This window comes from Cervus canadensis, chromosome 32 (genome assembly GCF_019320065.1).
Source record: "Cervus canadensis isolate Bull #8, Minnesota chromosome 32, ASM1932006v1, whole genome shotgun sequence".
NCBI lineage: Eukaryota > Metazoa > Chordata > Mammalia > Artiodactyla > Cervidae > Cervus > Cervus canadensis.
In genome coordinates, this window is record NC_057417.1 from 38,907,545 (window position 1) to 38,925,321 (window position 17,777).

The following is a 17,777-nucleotide window of genomic DNA, read 5'->3' on the forward strand; positions in this document are numbered from 1 at the left end:
TTAATCCCATGAGAATTGATTTATCTGTGGTATAGGATAGGGATTTGACTTTCTTTATGAACAGTTAATTACCCTGGCTCCATTTATGCCGCAGTCTCTCCCCAGTGATCTGCAGTGCAGTCCCTCAGGATTTGCTTCCTCTTCATAAAGGTCTGTATGTATTCCTGGACTGTGCATTCTGCTTTTCGGCAATGCTTTCATTTGCCAGTTTGTCTTTGTGTTAATTCCATTCTGTCTTAATTACTGTTGTTTCATTTTATATCTTGATGTCTGATTGAGCAGGTTGTCTTGTTTTGAGTCCTTGAGCATTTTGACTGTTTTTTGATTTTTGCTTTTTTATGTAAAGTTTAGCATGAACGTATTAAGTTTTATAAAAGAATACTTTGGGGATTTGGGTTGGAAATGCATTGAATATTAACGTGGATTTTAGAAAGGATTGACATTTCTTACAGTATTGTCTTCTTGTCTGTGAACATGTCTTTACATTTTTTTATGGCTTTCTTAAAGTTTTATGATTGTTTTTCATGCAGAAATTACAAAGCTTTTGTTAGGTTTATTCCTAGTTACTGATTGCTTTTTGTTATTGTGAACTGTGTCTGTGGGGAAAATTCTCTTTTGTTCTTTTTACTGGAAAATAGAAATGCAGTTGAGATTTTCATGTTGATTAAAATATTGTTACCTTGCCAGACTCATGAATTGTTTTTTCCTTAAAAATTTTTTAACCTTTAATCTCTTTCTCTTATAAAGTTGGCTAGGACCTGCATACAGTGTTGAGTAGAAGTATTGATCGTGGACTTGTTTGTCTCATTTTGATTCTAAAGGGAATGTTTTAAGAGTTCTTCATTAAGGACTATTTATTATAGGCTTTGGTAAGGGTAGATATCTTTTATTCTTCTATTCTTTGCTAAGGGTTTTTTTTTTTTTTTTTTAATCACAAGTATAGCTTCATGAAAAGCTCTTTGTGCATCTTTGACCTGATCATATGTCAGTCCTTTTTGCTTACATCTGTTACTGTGGTGAAAAACAGTTCTAGGTTTTCTGACCCAACTTTGCTTTTCTGAGATGAGCCAAATTTTTTTTTTTTTTTAACTTTTTAGTTCAGAGTAGGGCTAGGAGTGGAAGGAGGGGTGGTAGTGGGAGGTGATGAAGCAGGGAAGAAGCTAGAAAGGATGGTCATGTCAGTGCTAATACAATCACTGATTATTTTGGAGCCTGTATATTCTTAGGAGGCTGTGTAATGAAATGAATAGATATTTATTTGATCTTTTCCAAAATTGTCCATGGGGAAAATGTATTTTCTTTATATATAGAGTTGTAATTTTTTATTTTGCCTGTTATTTTCACTCTTCTTATTTATAATTTCTTTAAGGTTTAATCATGTGTGTAAATTTTATGATGAATTTTGAATATATGAAGTAGAGTAAATGAGCCACAGTAAAAATTCCTATCTTTTCTTTGAAACAAACATTTATTTTAAAGAATTTGAGTTTTTGCAACTGCAAAATAGGTTATGTATTTGTTTTACACAATGTACTTAAGCCTGTAGAATCTTTAGGTTGGCATGATCACAGTACCTGTTGTCCACAAATGCATCTTATAGTATGTTTATTGCTGTGTGTTTCAAAACATACCTGAGTTTAGGTCTTAGAGAAATCCCATTGTAGAAAGTCCAGTAATCAGGGCTTGGTGATGACAGCAGCCAGGAGATCAGTGAGAAGGTTCTGGACAACATTCCCAAAGCCTAGTGATATCATCTTTATGAAGCTACTGCCTCAGGCTTTCCAGTTATGCTGCTGTGGTTTATTCTTTAAGGAATCATCGTAATTTTACAGAGGATGTTAATGGGAAGGTAACATTGGGTTCCCCAGAAAGTTTGTTCATGTTTTTCCATACGGTATTACAGGAAAACTCGAATGAACTTTTTGGCCAACCCAATATTTACTTTACAGAAAGTCACAATTACACAGAGGAATATTATAACTGGTACTGCTTGAACAGTTTCCTGAAAAATAATTTTCCAACTCATTCCCTGCCTCCCTTCCCGTCTCCCTCTCTTGTGACTCTGGGCAAGCTACTTCACGCTTTAAAGCCTCATCAAGGAAAAGAGGCAAATAATTTTAATCTGATTAGATTGTTAGTCTTCAGTGAAATAAATCATGCACGGTGTGTCTCAAACACAGTAAGTGCGTATGAAATGGCAGCCTAGTAGATCGTTTTTGAAGACAGTGTCTGACTTTATCATATGCATTTATATATATATGTATATAAACAGTGTCTGAACTAGGAGTTCAAAAGTGATAGTGATCCTCTTAAAAATAAGTAAGGCCTTGATAGAAAAACGAGAAAGGACTAGTTTTACAAATGCAGAGTAAAAAGAGTCGACGTTATTTAGTAGCTCACTAAAAACACTGTGAAAGAAGGCACCATATTGTATGTGCATGTGCAGAAACACACCGTAGTGCACACCTTTTACTTTTCAAACAGTGAAGTTCATGTCCAGGAAGCATGGTTCTGATGGCATTATAGATTGAGATGTATCTTTGTAAAGCATTTTGGCATTAGGTATCAAGACCTCTACATATCATAAGACATTTTAACTTACATCAACAAAGATTTGTGTTGGGTGTAGCCAGGATAATTCTTCAGATTGTCCTCTGCAGAGAGGGGCCACATCTGTATGTCAGGCACAGCACAGGAATGCCACCTTTGGGGCCGTGGGTGGGTTTGGGGATCGGGGTCTTCCCGCCGCACTGGAGCAGCGGTCCCCTCAGATTGTCCTCTGCAGAGAGGGGCCACATCTGTATGTCAGGCGCAGCACAGGAATGCCACCTTTGGGGCCGTGGGTGGGTTTGGGGATGGGGGTCTTCCCGCCGCACTGGAGCAGCGCCCCCTGGTGTGTAAGCGCCGCAGCGCTGGAGGCGCGCCTGGACTCGGGCGCTGAGGCTCCACGGCCACACCAGTGCGCGCAGCAGCGTGTCGTTCTGTGAGGACTTAGACTCGTCTCTGCCTGGTCTGTGTAGGCTGAGAAGGTTGTATCTTAGTTTAGTGTGGGACTACTTCACCACAGTTTATTAAGTTTTCTTTCTTCACTGCCCTGTGATGATTATACATTCCTCCCATGGAATGTTCTTTTTATACCTTATACCTTCTTTTTCTTCTTGCCCAGATTGTATTCATTTTCCAAAATCTGCTTCAGCTACCAGAGCTCCATAGCGTCATAAAATCTTTCCTAATACCTGATTTCCAGGCTCTACTCCTAGCTGGAATTCCATGATTGCTGCAGCACTCTGTGTAGCTATTTCTCATGATACTCATTTTCACCTTAAATATTTTAATTGCTATACTCAGACTAGACATTTTTAGAGTGCACAATCTTTTTCATCGTAGTATCTCCTAGGGTATCTCTTTTAGTGGTATATACATAAACAGACTTTGTGATAAATAGTTGGTGTTGGGTTTTTTCTTTTTTAAACATGTATATACAGTTGGACCTATTCTAATTTCTGATTTCTTCCCCTCACTGTATATCTAACCCAGGGCCAAAAAATTTTAATTTCTGATGAGTAGGATGGATCCATCTCACCTGTTATTCTGTCTCTCAGAAAATTTTTATAGACTTGCATGTTTCCTTTTTCTCAAATAGACACAGAATACCTTGTCAAGTTCTCAGATTTAAAACTTATCAGATATTTGTTGGAATTATGTCATAATGCACTTTTCGTAATATTGTCTGATCTGTGAGTATAATCAGTAGGCCCTTTATTTCAAGTGCTCTTTTCTAAGATAGCTTTTTAAATTGCTCTGTGTATATTAAGGGGAACTTAAAAAAATTGAATTCAGTTATGTTTTATCATATACCCAAGTGGAGGAGAACTGCAACCTAGGTGGAAAAGGTTGGACTTTTCCATGGGGTTATTTCAACACCATTTATTAATGCAGTTAGATTTATGTACCATCATTTGAAATACTGCAAAGCTGTAAATGTGGCTGACAGTGCTCTGAAGTCATAACTCTTCTATTTTATGTTTTGTTGGAGGCAAAGAAATTGGTTTGTAGATAAAAGATCCTGGATTGTCTAATTTACATATCATCTAATATTCACTACTTATGACTTGACGTTTGATTTCAAAGGGTGAAAACAATTACAGGTGTTTTATTATTTCATGATTTACTAAGAATTAAACAGAATCAACAGAGCTTTTCCCCCATGGTGTTAATGTAAGTGGCACTGGTTTTTCTTCTGCGGTTTATGCAAGTGGCCAGCCAAGCCACTTGTTTTATTTCTGGGTGGCTGCAGTAGGTCTTAGGGAAGGAAGTTTTCGTTTGGCAGGAAAAGCAGAACTGTGTTTATTCATTCCATTTGTAGTAGCGTTGATCCATGAGGAGCTTGTGAGAAAAACCAGAGTGGTTAGGCTTTGAACAAAAGTAGCTCCTGTTCATCTCTTATCTGATCGAGCAAAGTATAAGAACAGATTAAGGATTAATAGTATAGCAGCAATTAGAAACAGTACAAAGTTCTGAAGCAGAAGCTGCAAACTGATGGTTCATCAACCAAATACAGCCCTCAGACTCTTTATTTTGGCCTACTGAATGTTTCCAAAACGTACTCAATTACTTCATAACATCTCAAAATGGTTTTATATGAGTACCTAGCAGTGGATCACCTGCCTTTTTAGCCTGACATGTTAGTAGCTGTGGCAATCTATAGATGAAGCCCCAGTTAGCACTTCCGACATGATCTCAGCATCTCACTTTGCACCACCTGTTCTGGAGGCTCTTGAATACAAAAGTAATAGTAGATCTAATAATGTTAATGCAGCTCAGCCTTCGACAGTGAGTGGACAGGAGGTAGAATAGAAAGCATGAAGATTTTAGGTAGTGAGAGTTGTAGTTGAAAAGGGATATGTGAGAAAGAGTAATTGCAGAGAAATCCAAAGTTTTTAACTGAGCAACTGTAAGGATAGAAGTGTCATCAAATGATGGGGGAGACTGCGGGGTCGGTCAGGCATGGGGAGTGAGATGAGTTCAGTTTTGAACATGTTAAGTTTGAGCTATCTGTTAAAACATCCTAGTGGAGATACTGAGTAGGGAATGCTATGAAAGTGCAGAGACGGAGAAGTGTCTGGACTGGATAAATAAATTTGAGCAAGTTTTAGATTTTGCTAAATTTAGACTCAGAGAGTTATGAGATAGGATGAAGTCACAAGGAGAGCGGAGGACTTGCAACTGAGTCCTGGGACATGTCAGCATTCAGGGATTTCAAAAAAGTTCAGCACAGGAGATGAAGAGGGAGCATCCAGTGGGGTGGGACAGAAAGGAAAGGAGGTGTGGTGTCCTGAAGGACAAGTGTCTAGACATGTTTTCACCTCCTGAAGCAGAGCCCAAGACAGGGACTCTTCAGACAGGTGATTTCTTGGGGGAAGTGTTAATGAGAAACACAAGTTGGAGAACTGGGGCAAGTGAAACAGAAAAGGAAAGTCAATCTAAGGGAGTATTATTGACCTGGTCACTTCTGTGAGCATTTGGGCTTGATCTTGAAGAAACCCCCTGAGAAGATATGAAGAATACGCCTATTGGTGGGAGGAGGAGGGTGTTTGTCTACCAGACTTCATCTCACCAATGGCCAGTGATTGCCCAGGCTCTTGGTATTAACACCTTCATACTTCCAGGTTCATTATGACTCAGGATGGCCTAAGAGTTCCTGTAGGCGTCTCTTATTGCAAAGCCTCTGAGCAGGAAGTGAGCCCCACCAGTGCAGCAAGCCGCTAAGGGGAGGTGCCTCAGCTGGAGTAAAAACGAGAGGCGGGGCGGGAGGGTGTCCTGTGCAGCCCACCATTAGGTGCTTGCCATTTAGTTCCACCTACTACTAAGCTTTCAAGATGGTGGCTGACCACAGTTTCTACATTAGACTTACGACAGAAGGAATGACGTTCTTTAGTTCAGTCAACTACTAAGTTTAGATTGTCCTCACCTTCAGCCAGCCCCCTTCAACAGGCTGAGGCATTTTCCTGGTGGAGTGACCCAGACTTTTCCTCCCGAAGGGATCAGCGCCTGTGGTTACTTTATGCTTTCTGGGCTGTGTTGCGATAGTTGTCCATTTATGGTTGTCAGTGGGCATGGCAGCCTCAGTCCCATCCCCTGGGTTCTCTGTACACTGTCTCTTGTGTAGGAGCTGCCATGAGTCCTCATGGTGAGGGGTCAGTTTACAGGACCCTCTCCCATTATTCTCCTGTTGGTTACTGCTTCAGAATTCTTCTTGCATCTCCTGACAGAAGTGCCTTCCCTTCTCCCCTAGAATCAGAAATTTTAATTCAGTGGACCCTAAGGTTGCCAATCTACTGTTCATCTTTTGGTTCCTATATCTGTATAATTTTCTTTCTTTCTTTCTTTCTTTTTTTTTTTTACTCTATCAGAGATAGCACCACATTTCTACCTTGGGAAGAGTGTGTCAGATCGTGTACCACTGGGAGAACTGTGCCCAATTCCCTCAAGATGCTGCCAATTTTTTATACATAGGAAGTTTTGTTAAATTTGTTAATCTCGGACTCTTGGGTTGTACCAGATAAATAGGGAAAGAAATCTTCTCATAAAAGTGGTTAGTTACATTAGTCAAATGTTTCCCCTCATTCTATGTGAATTCAGCTGGTTATATGGCTATAGTTGTTCTTAGTTGCAAAGTTAAATTCATTCTGAAAACTTTATTTCACCTAAAATTATTTAATAAGGCTTTGAAATAGGAAAACCAGTCCTTGAGAGGACTTTGTGGTTCAGTGAGTTTAGCCAAATGTGCCTCTGGCATAATTGTCATGGAATATAAGGATCTTAGTACTTGTAGTAAAACTGATTTTCTAATACATTGAAACTGAACTTAAATTGTGATAAGAATATAGAAACATGCCTCTTTTGATAATTTTACATGAATAAGGAGGAATTGCTAGTTTTTTCTCTTATCATCTGAGTAAAGAATTTCTTTATTTTTTTCTCTTGTTACCTCCTGCTTCATAAGCTCTGATGAGAACTGAGTACTTGGTACACCTGTTTGTCTTTGAATATCTTGATGGTGACAACTAGGGTATATCACTTACTGATATTTCTCAGGGCTTAAGATAACGCCTTAGTAAGTCCTCCATAAAGAGTTGTTGAGTTAACCCAAGAGGGGAAGGATATGGCTTATACATGTGATATATGATAGCATTGATGAACTTAGTGGTTAAAGTTAGTTTTAATAAAATTAAACCTTGTTTTAAAAATAATGTTATAGACTGTCTTCCTTTTTCCTTTCTTTAAACAGATAGGAGGGACACGAACAGAATCACCAGCACTGGCTGAAGGTAAATATGTCTTTGGGGGAAATGATTATTCAGATACATGTGAAAAGTTATGGTTTAAATGAAAAGTGATATCTGCTAAACATAATTTAAGAAAAATGTTCTCTGCATATTATTGAACTGCTAAAAATGTCTCTAGGAAAATACCTTATATTGTTTAGTTTCTGTCTTAGAATGGGAAGTAATGTAGATTAATTGGAACTTTTTTTTTTTACAGCTTCCTTTCAATAGGAGAGGTATGTGTTTTTCCTTGAATTCCTTTCTAAGTCATTTTAGCTATCACCAGTATAGTTGAGCAGGAAAAGTCCAAGCCATAGTTCTAGTAGTTAGAAATAAAATGTATGTGTATATTTTGAAGCTAGCTAGAAGGAAAGACATTTTTACATACTTTCTTAATATAAGAATTCTAGCTATAATGGATTTTGGTCCTTTTATAAAATGGTGAAAGTAAAGAACGCAACAGCAACAGTAAATAGTCGCTGTTAAAGGGTCCTGAGTACCTAACCATTTACAATCCTGTGATTGTTTTAATTATAACAAGTTAATAGGTATTTGAAAATTAATTTTTCTATAGATATACTTTTTCTTGTCTAAGTGAAAATGATCAGCTTAAAGTCCCTTTTTGTTTTTTCTAATCATAAGCAGGTATTTATATTTTAAAACTCACCTGTCATTTTATTATAATGGATATGATTATGACAGTTATGGTCATTCTTTGGAATTGTAATCACCTCACCCACACTCTCTATTATAGGGCAGGAGTTACCCCCCTTTTATTTTGTTGTTGTTTCATGAATTCTAATAATGATCCATGGTTTTATGAAGTAAAATGCATAGAATTAAAAAAGAAACCCGTTATTATTGAAATACAGTTAACAAATACTAAAAATACAAATTTTTGATGCTTCTCACATTAGAGAATAACCTTTAGTGACAATTTAGTTAAGTACTGTAATTTCAAATAATGATAAAAAATAAATAATGATGAATTTGTAGTAATTGTAATATGAAAATACCTGTGATTTTCACCAATAACACGTTCAATAGATATTTCTAATCCTACAGTGGCTTGTTGCCTATAATCCTAATTGAAGGAATTGCTAAATTTCACATAAAGGTTAGTAAGAAGTTTCCCGTTCAGGTTCACAGATCACCGAATTCTTTCTCTGAACCTCAGATAAAGAACTCCTATTAGTGAAAAATCCATTAGACCTTTCTTTCTCCATCATGTTTGAGTAAGTGTAGAGTTTTTTATGTCTGTATAACTAATCTTAAAGAAGTAGAGTTACAATCCATTCCTTAGGAAATATCCTAACAGAAATAGCTTTGAAAAAACTTCTAGTTGCTAATCCGTAATCACAGAAACAGCAACCTAGTCTGTAGAAAAGGGAGTAGAAGAGGAGTTATACCTTGGAGAGACCCTGCCTTCAGAGAACTCACGTTCTAGTTCAAGGAATATGAAATAAACATGTAAAAAATAGCATGTCAGCTTGAGATACTTAAAGTTTAACACAAGAAATGTCATAACTGTCATAGGGAGGATGCAAATAGTAAGTGCTCTGATGTTTGTGTTACCGAAGCACAAAAAAAAGGTCAAGACTTGTAAAATGTCACCAAGTGTCTGCCAGTTGCTTTTTTTGAATAGAACATTTGTGGGGTTTTTGTTTTGGGTGTTTTTTTTTTTTTGCTTGTGGTCCTTTGATTCTTTCTATCATTGTAATCTGACTCTGATACCATATTTTAAAGATGTTCTTAAAAGCCGCGCTGTCAAGCAGCACAGGGATTGTTTGGTTAGTTTGGTTCCAGGAGGCCGGTGAGAACTGGGACCAAGGAGGAGAAATTAGCAAGTTTCAGCTTCATGCAGGTTTTGTGTGGTGGTTGAGGATGGGCTTCATGTCAGATTAAGTGTGTCATTTGATTATTGGCTGAAGTTTCTAAAAAGTTTTAAAAAATTGACTCAAGTCTAGAAAGGTGTCATTTGAAAACAGAATGACTTCCTCTTTGGATGTACTCATGCAGAATAAAGTATTTAAGCAGAGACTCGATTACAGCTTGGCAAAGACAGATGTTGTAGAATACATTCTTACTAAGGTTAGATGGTCAAGCTTGAGTCTTCCATTTTAATGCATGTCTTAGTTTGGGCTGCTTTAACAAAGGACCACCGACTAGGTGGTTCATAAACAACAGAAATTTATTTCTCACTGCTTTGGAAGCTCAAAATCAGTCCGAGGCCAGTGTGGATGGTCCCTTCCTGGTCTAAGATTTTCTTACTCGTTGATGATTGGATATTAAACCTTTCTGTCTGGTATCTTTCACTCCTCATGGTGACTGTTAACGTTATGGAGAAACCACAGGGACATCCCTGATGGTCCAGTAGTTAGGAAGAGTGCTTCAAGTGCAGGGGGCAAAAATTTGATCCCTGGTGGGGGAATTAAGATCCGAATTTGCTACACGGTACAGCCAAAAAAAAAAAGAAGAAACCACAGTCCATCCAAAAAAAAAAAAAAAAATGGAATTCTTGCTTCAGAGAATACCTTAAAAGGTATTCAAATTATGAGGGAAAGTGGACAAATTTTTTTTTAATTAAAAAAAAAAATTATTTTAGCTGTGCTTTGTGGCATTCAAGATGTTAGTTCCCCAACCAGGAATCGAACCTGTGCGCCCTGCAGTGAAAGCATTGAGTCTTCACCACTGGACCACCAGAGAAGTCCCTGAAGGACAGTTTTTAAGAGCCTCTTAACCATTACAGTCATAATGTACTAACTAGAGATTCTTATTTGTGTTTATCAAATACTGGCAGATTTCTTTGAGCTTGGAGGTCTCCTGCTTTCCCCCTTTTCTTCTGCTCTGAAATCTCTGAGGGAAAAGAATGATGGTGGGTTCTTATTTCCTCCTTTTCACCACCTTGAGACCTCCTTACCTGGGAGTGAGGCCCAAGTTCCTTGAAAATGAGGCAGAATGTGTATATGTAGTGGACGAAAACGTCTCTGTAGCCCTTACCCTCCCCGCCAAGATATGTTAAGAGGCGATTTTTCTGAGGATGAATGTTAGGTTTTAGTGTCAGGGAATGTTTGACGGGAGGATTCCTACATGCTGTCTCTCATGAGTCCTTTGTCCCTCTTCAAGCGGAACAGCACGCTGCTCCCAGGGACTGAGGTCATTATGTGAGGCAAGCATGAGTCTCCTTTAGTAAACATTCTCCTTAGGACAAAACAGCTTAATCTCCTTCCCCTTTCTTGAGATATGGATTGTCTCCTGACCTTGTGGTAACAGTTGCTGTACATTTGGTTTTTTGATCTCTATCATTCCCGAAAGAAGTTTCTTGTACTGCAGCCTATATATACTCATAGAAAAATCATTAAAGCACCTTTGCTCCATCAGAGCTTAGGTCCCCGGGTCTTTTTTGTCTCTCTCTCTTTCTCTCTTTCACTTTCTTATCGTCGACTCCGCACCACAAGGTTCCGGTCCATTAAAGGACCCCAACATTTTAGGATCAAGATTTTAAGAATTTTGGCTCTCACTGCTGTAATGCATAAGAACATGAGAAATACCAATGCATATTTGTTCGGAGGTGATAAAGAGTGTTGTGGGAAGATAACATTGCTGTCTAGTTATCAGCAGTTTATCAGCAGTAAACCTTTGCCTGTTAGCCTTGCCCTTAATTAAGTTTCTCAGCTTCTGTGGCGGAGAAGGCAATGGCACCCCACTCCAGTACTCTTGTCTGGAAAATCCCATGGACGGAGGAGCCTGGTAGGCTGCAGTCCATGGGGTCGCTAAGAGTCAGACACGACTGAGCGACTTCACTTTCACTTTCCAGTTTCATGCACTGGAGAAGGAAATGGGAACCCACTCCAGTGTTCTTGCCTGGAGAATCCCAGGGACGGGGGAGCCTGGTGGGCTGCGGTCTATGGGGCCGCACAGAGTCAGACACGACTGAAGCGACTTAGCAGCAGCAGCAGCTTTTGTGGAACTTACAGTTTAATTATTCCTTTGTAGTTAGCACATTCCATAAGCTTACCGCCTACTTTGTAAAGTTGCAGTTTGTTTCATTTGACCTAAAGCTGCACCTTTTACGGATGCCCTTGGTTTAGATACGCTCTTCTTTGATGAACAAGCTTTTTTCACTTGAATTTTAATTCATTGATTAATTCAACTAATGTTTATTGAGTAGTGACTATATAATAGAATGTCTGCTGGAGGCTAGAGTTTATTTAGGAATTTAAAAGCTTAAAAAGAATTCCATGAATCTACCAGCCATTGAGGGACTAGAGTATTCCCTAAACCTCTGAAGTTTCCCATTCCTGTGGCCCTGTGCCTTCCCAGGGATAACCAGTATCCTAGATTTTGTGTTTATCATTCCCTTGCCTTTCAATGTATGTATTTTTACCACATACAGGTATTGATATATGTAATTTTTCCGTGATTTCAAAATAGTGGTAGGTTTTAAGAAAGTGAATTCAGAATACTGCTTTTGTTCAGTGGTCATAGTTTTTAAAGAAAAACCTTCATAATCCTTATACAATAGGTAATTTTGAGTTTCAGAACTTTTTTTTCATGTTTCCATCATACACCATCTTATACACTCCTAAGTCACTTACTTAGAACTTTGTACTAGCCCTTGTCATATCCTGTGTCTGTCCCTGAATGCAGGACACTCGAGCAGGAAGCATTTCTTTGCTTTCTTCTAAATTTGCAACTCAGGCGGCTAATTTGCCTAGTGGCTTAATTTTTAATGGCTGGGTGTATGGAAGAGTACCCGTAATCTCTGAATCAAATTCAAAGATGCCAGGACAATCTGATGTAATATTATTTTATCATGGTTCACTTTCATTTAAGGAGCAATATTGGTCTCCTAATTTATTGTACTTATTGCACATAACCAGGCTTCCTAGTGAGTCTTTTACTTAAAATAGCTTAACTAAGCTTATTCATTTTTAAATACTAAATTTAAGTGTATCCACTAGATGTCAGCCTTAGGAAAGGTGTATCGTACTATGTGTAGAATCACAGCCAGAAGAAATGTGAGAGGTTCAGTCTGAGTAGTAAACTGACCTGTGTAAAGTCACATATTTTGTGATAAAATCAGAACTAGACATCAAAATCCCCCAATTTTCATTCCATTCTTTATGTCACATAAACAAAGTTATTGGCCCTTTGTTTAAGGCCAATAACTTAACTCCCTGTAATCGTTAGACTAATAAAATATATTGATCTTGACATGTGCTTGTGAGATTTTAGTACTACTATAATGATACTGTAGCTGCGCACCCAGAAACACCTAGAATCCTGCTTCTTGCTCTGCCCTTGCACTGCAGGGAACACAGGTTCAACCCCTGGTCAGGGAACTAAGATCCCACGTGCCTTGTAGTGTGGTTAAAAAGTTAAAAAAGAAAAGAAAATGTCACAATGGTGGTTTCTAGGAGCTAAGGGGAAGGAGACATGGAGAATTGTTTAATGGTTATGAAATTTCAGTTTTTCAGGACTAAAGATTTCTGAAGATCGGTTGCATAACAATGTAAAATATACTTAACACTCTGAACTGCACACTTGAAAAGTTTTAGATGGTATTAATACATTTTATATTACGTGTCTTTTACTACAATTTAAAAAAAAATATCAAAAAGCTAGTTCAAGGCAAACAATAATAAAATATCAAAGAATCTTGCATTCAGATTGCTTGCTAAAAGGGTCTTTAAAGTTTCACTACATGTTGAAGAGTCCAAGACTGACTTTTTTACTATGTGTGATATTTGTGCATAAGAGACCAGACAAAACTCAAATCAATATACCAATGATTTTTGTTAAAAAAAAAAAAAACTTTGTGATGACAAAAAGATTAGAAAATAAATGTACATTTACACAATTTTTTAGAAAGTAACACAGAGTGTAGATTCCGAGAGACTGGTGCACAGATTCACTGGGTATATAAAACAGCGACAAAAAGAAATGAATTCTTTGCTCATTCTAGGAATTAGTGGCCAGTTGGAATTAGAATAGAAATTGCTTTAATTATAACATACAAATAACTGTAATTACTTTTTTCCTATTAAATTTTTCCACCATTTACAGGTATGTAGTGGTGGTGTTCTGTATGAAGTTATTTAAATGACCTTTCCACTATAAATCTTTGGATAATAAAGACCTCTTTCAGTTCTGTCCTCCATGCAGATGACTTCCAACTCCATCTGCGGGTCAGAGCAATGTAAGTTTTCCAAATGCCCCTGGACATTTTACTTCAAATGTTTCTCTGTTAATTCATATTCAACATGAAAAAGTCAAACCTGTCATTGCCCTTCTAAATATTACTTTTGCTCTTCTTGATGTCAATGTACACACCACACCAACTTAAATGAAAATACTGGTGTCATTCTGTCTTCTTCCGTTTGCTCACCTGTCATTTAATGTGTCCAAGCCCTGCTGACTTGTCTTTTGAAGGCTGTCTTTCATCTGCACTCCCTTTTTCTTCCCTCCAAGTTTCATTCCTTCTGGCCCTTGCCCCTCATGCCTAGGTGAGCACAATAAACTTCTCTTTTGCCTCCTCACTTGTTCAATTTTTTCCTGTTCTAATTCTACCCAACCACTAGACCACCAGGTAAGTCCCCAACGCTATCTTTTAATGTAGCTCTGCTTCAGCCAAAACACTATATTCATTCTTCCGCAAACTTGCTTTTCTTTTCCTGTCTCTTGGTTTTTACACCATTATCTCATGTTTTCTACCTCTCAAAATCCTATTCAGACCCCAAAGCCGCCTTTCTTACGAGTGCAAGACTAAGTGTGGAACACGTTTTTGCTTACATCCTGCAGAAGGCAATTTTCCACACATGTAAACCCAGAAGTAACATAGCAGGATACTTCTTAATTATATAATCATGACTCATGTGCTCAGTTTTCATTCCAATCCCAAAGAAAGGAAATGCCAAAGAATGTTCAAACTACTGCACAACCACACTCATTGCACACGTGGACGGATGAGCCTGGTAGACTGCAGTCCATGGGGTCGCTAAGAGTCAGACACGACTGAGCGACTTCACTTTCCCTTTTCACTTTCATGCATTGGAGAAGGAAATGGCAACCCACTTCAGGGTTCTTGCCTGGAGAATCCCAGGGACGGGGGAGCCTGGTGGGCTGCCGTCTACGGGGTCGCACAGAGTCAGCAAGGGAGATAAGAAAGATTAATCTCTTTTGGTGGTATCTTCACTGCCCGAAAGCAACCAAGGCTCAGGAAACCTCAGTTTCTCTATCAGAGGAAAGGCAAGACTCTGGGTGTATCTCACAGCCTTGTGGTCTGATATCAGCCTCAGAGCAGGCGTCAGGGGCCTTGCTTTCCTCAGTGTCCTTCCCATAAAACATCCTTCATGGCTCTCAGCTTGCCCACAACCCATTTGCCATCCTTCTGGGTAGGTCCCCCTCCCTAGTCCCCACCTGTGAGCAAAGGGGCAAAAGACACTTTCTCCTTGGAAGAAAAGCTATGACAAATCTAGACGTCATTGATGTCTCATTGAAAGTAGAGACATTACTTTGCCAACAAAGGTCCATCTAGTCAAAGCTATGGTATTTCCAGTAGTCATGTCTGAATGTGAGAGTTGGACTATAAAGAAAGCTGAGCACCAAAGAATTGATGCTTTTGAACTGTGGTGTTGAAGACTCTTGAGAGTCCCTTGGACTATAAGGAGATCAAATCAGTCAATCCTAAAGGAAATCAACTCTGAATATTCTTTGGAAGGACTGATCCTGAAGCTGAAGCTCCAATACTTTGGCCACCAGATGCTAAGAAATGACTCACTGGAAAAGTCCCTGATGCTGGGAAAGACGGAAGGCAGGAGGAGAAGAGGATGACAGAGGATGAGATGGTTGGATGGCATCACCGACTCAACGGACATGAGTTTAAGCAAGTTCTGGGAGTTGGGTATGGACAGGAAAGCCTGGCATGCTGCAGTCCATGGGGTCACAAAGACTCAGACATGACTGAGCGACTGAACTGAACTGCACTTTCCCAATTTGGAACCAGTTCATTGTTTCATGTCCGGTTCTAACTGTTGCCTTTGGGGAATTCAGCTTACCCTAGGGCAAGCAGACCTGTAACTAGATATGGCATTATTGTGTTGATATTGAGATGGGGTGCACAGAAGGAACAGCTATGGGGGCCAGAGGAAGGACAGAAGACTCTGAAAACCAGAGACCCAGTGTGGAAGACAGAGGAATCAGGGTATAGCTGGGCCTGATTCTGGAAAGGGTGGGCCCCAAGCCCAGGGGCTTAGCTTCTAAGTCTGAGAAGAGCAGACATGTCTGAAGTAGATGTATGTCCCCTCACAATGACAAGACTTCAAGGTAAGGTCTGGGGCCTTCCAGCCCTGAACTTTCAGAAGGACGCGGCCAGGGTCCGGTAAGACCCCACTGGTAAAGGTTGGGGACAATACGCTGAACCCTGATTGACCCCAAACTCCTGATTCTGCCTCCCGCAGGTTCGTGACTCCTAGAGTCAGTGGAAGCCGGAAGTTTCGGGCTTGGGGGGTCGGGGCTACGGGCCCGACCCATGGCGCCTAAGAAGAAGGGGCTGCGCGCCGGGCGCCAGGGGGCCGCGGCGGGAGAGGGCGCCGAGCCGCCGCTGTCGGAGCGCCGTCAGTACCTGCATCGGCAGCACAAGGAGTGCTCGGAGGAACTGCAGGCCTGCAGGCAGCGCTTGGAACAACTGAGGGCTGACGACCGTTTGGTTGACAGCGAGGCGGCGCGCCTGCACGAAGGGAACCCGTTTTCCGTCACTTACTGGAGCAGGGGCGCGCAGCGCTGCACCAACTCCACCCATAGGCGTGATCGGGAGGGCGGCGTGGACCTGCCGCAGATTTACAGGCAGCGCGCAGAGCTGACTTCCATCTACTGCGCCCATGAGGACGGGCTGCGCGCACATCTGGTGAACGTGCAGGCGCTCGCGGCGCAGTTGGAGCAGCAGGAGCAGAAGCTGCAGCTCGGCATAGTCAGTGCGCGCGCGCCCGCGGGCGGGCCGGGCTGGGGCCGGGCGAGGTGGGTGCGCGCCGCGGACCGGTGCTGACCCGTGCCCCGCCCGCAGGAGCTGCAGCGGCAGCAGCTGGCCCAGACCCGGGCTCTGCAGCGGGATCTGCTGAAAATGGGTGTGGAGGACAGGCAGCAACTCCACTGCGCGAGGCAGCGGGTTTTGGAGAGCAAGGCAGCGCTGCGCCAGGCGCGCCAGCAGGAGGCGGTGGGCGCGCTCCGGGCGCGCATCCAAGCCACATCCATCCAGGCGGACCGCGGGCCCCTGCGGCCGGAGTTGCTGCCGTCCCACCGGGCCCAGGCGCTGCGGAACCAGCCGCGCCAGTTGCCGGACCAGGGCGAGCTGGAGGACACGCGGGGCCTGGCGTGCGTGCACGGAGGCGCGTCTTTGGCCCGTTTGGGCCGATATGAGCGATCAGATGCGGGCTCCAAGCTCCCGCTCTTGTGTGTGTCCCACCGACCTGCCAGGGTAAGTGTATCCTGCCCGGGGTCCGGGGTCGCGTCCTTTACACCGTCCCGACCGGACTCTGAGGGTTACACTTCTAAAGTTGCTTACACGATCCCCACCCTCCCTGGGAAGCTCGTCCGCAGGTCTTATAGCCCATCACCACCGGCCCCAGTGGACAGCGACGAAGATGAAGCCGCCTCGGGAGAGCCCGAACCTACCTCGAGGAAGGCTAGTGAGGCCAGAAGGTGGCGGGAAAAAAGTCCACTTTCCGTGGTAAATAAAGGCGTGACTCCTTCCTCCACTCTCCACGGGCAGGCCACGCAGCCTCCGTCCTGAGCCTCATCCATAAACGACCGGAATGCCCCAGCTGCAGTGGACTGAGGGAGCGGGGGTCAGCCATGCTGGAGTGGAGCCTGGTACACAGCGAGCTCCCCTGTGCAGTTCAGAATGCCTCAGGAGCCCCAGAGAGGACAGCGGGTGGAGGCAGGGAGGCCAGGGGGAGGCTGAGTCCATCTTCTGAGTGGAGGCGCTCTGCTCTGCTGAAATGGCGCTGCGAGAGTTTCCCTGGATGCGGGCCCGTCCCACTTCCCAGGACGGCGAGCCATGTGGCCTCAGAACTCCATGTGGTCAAGAACTCCCTGGCATCCAGTGGTTAGGACTCCAGGCTTTCGCTGCTGATGGCCTGGGTTTGATCCCCAATTGGGGAACTCAGATCCCACGAGCCCTGTGGCGTAGCCAAAAAAAACAGCACAAGTCAACAAACTACAAAAGTCCACTTCAAGATCTCCGTTTCATTTAAATTAGTGCCCTTAATTCTCCATTGCCCACATTAAGAACAGAAAAATGGCATAAACAATCCCAAATATAGAAATACAGGAAGCAAGCATTACTATAAACAAAACTAGTGGAGGTGATGGAATTCCAGCTGAGCTCTTTCAAATCCTAGAAGATATGCTATTAAAGTGCTGCACTCAATATGCCAGCAAATTTGGAAA

The 17,777-nt window shown here is 41.7% G+C and overlaps 1 protein-coding gene across 3 annotated transcripts in view; it reads left to right on the forward strand.

The window, feature by feature from the left end:
* Window positions 1–17,777, forward strand: part of LOC122433120 (coiled-coil domain-containing protein 166-like) — a 41,691-nt gene extending 23,914 nt beyond the window's left edge. The window contains exons 2-5 of one of the 3 annotated variants that reach the window (XM_043455692.1): window positions 7,292–7,331; window positions 7,546–7,564; window positions 15,791–16,299; window positions 16,393–17,776. In XM_043455692.1, coding sequence (XP_043311627.1) covers window positions 15,862–16,299; window positions 16,393–17,118 — 1,164 coding nt within the window. In that variant the 5' untranslated portion in view covers window positions 7,292–7,331; window positions 7,546–7,564; window positions 15,791–15,861 and the 3' untranslated portion in view covers window positions 17,119–17,776. Of the gene's footprint in view, window positions 1–6,659; window positions 7,332–7,545; window positions 7,565–15,243; window positions 16,300–16,392 lie in introns of those variants that run through there. The other 2 variants (XM_043455693.1, XM_043455694.1) reach the window with 2 other exon arrangements.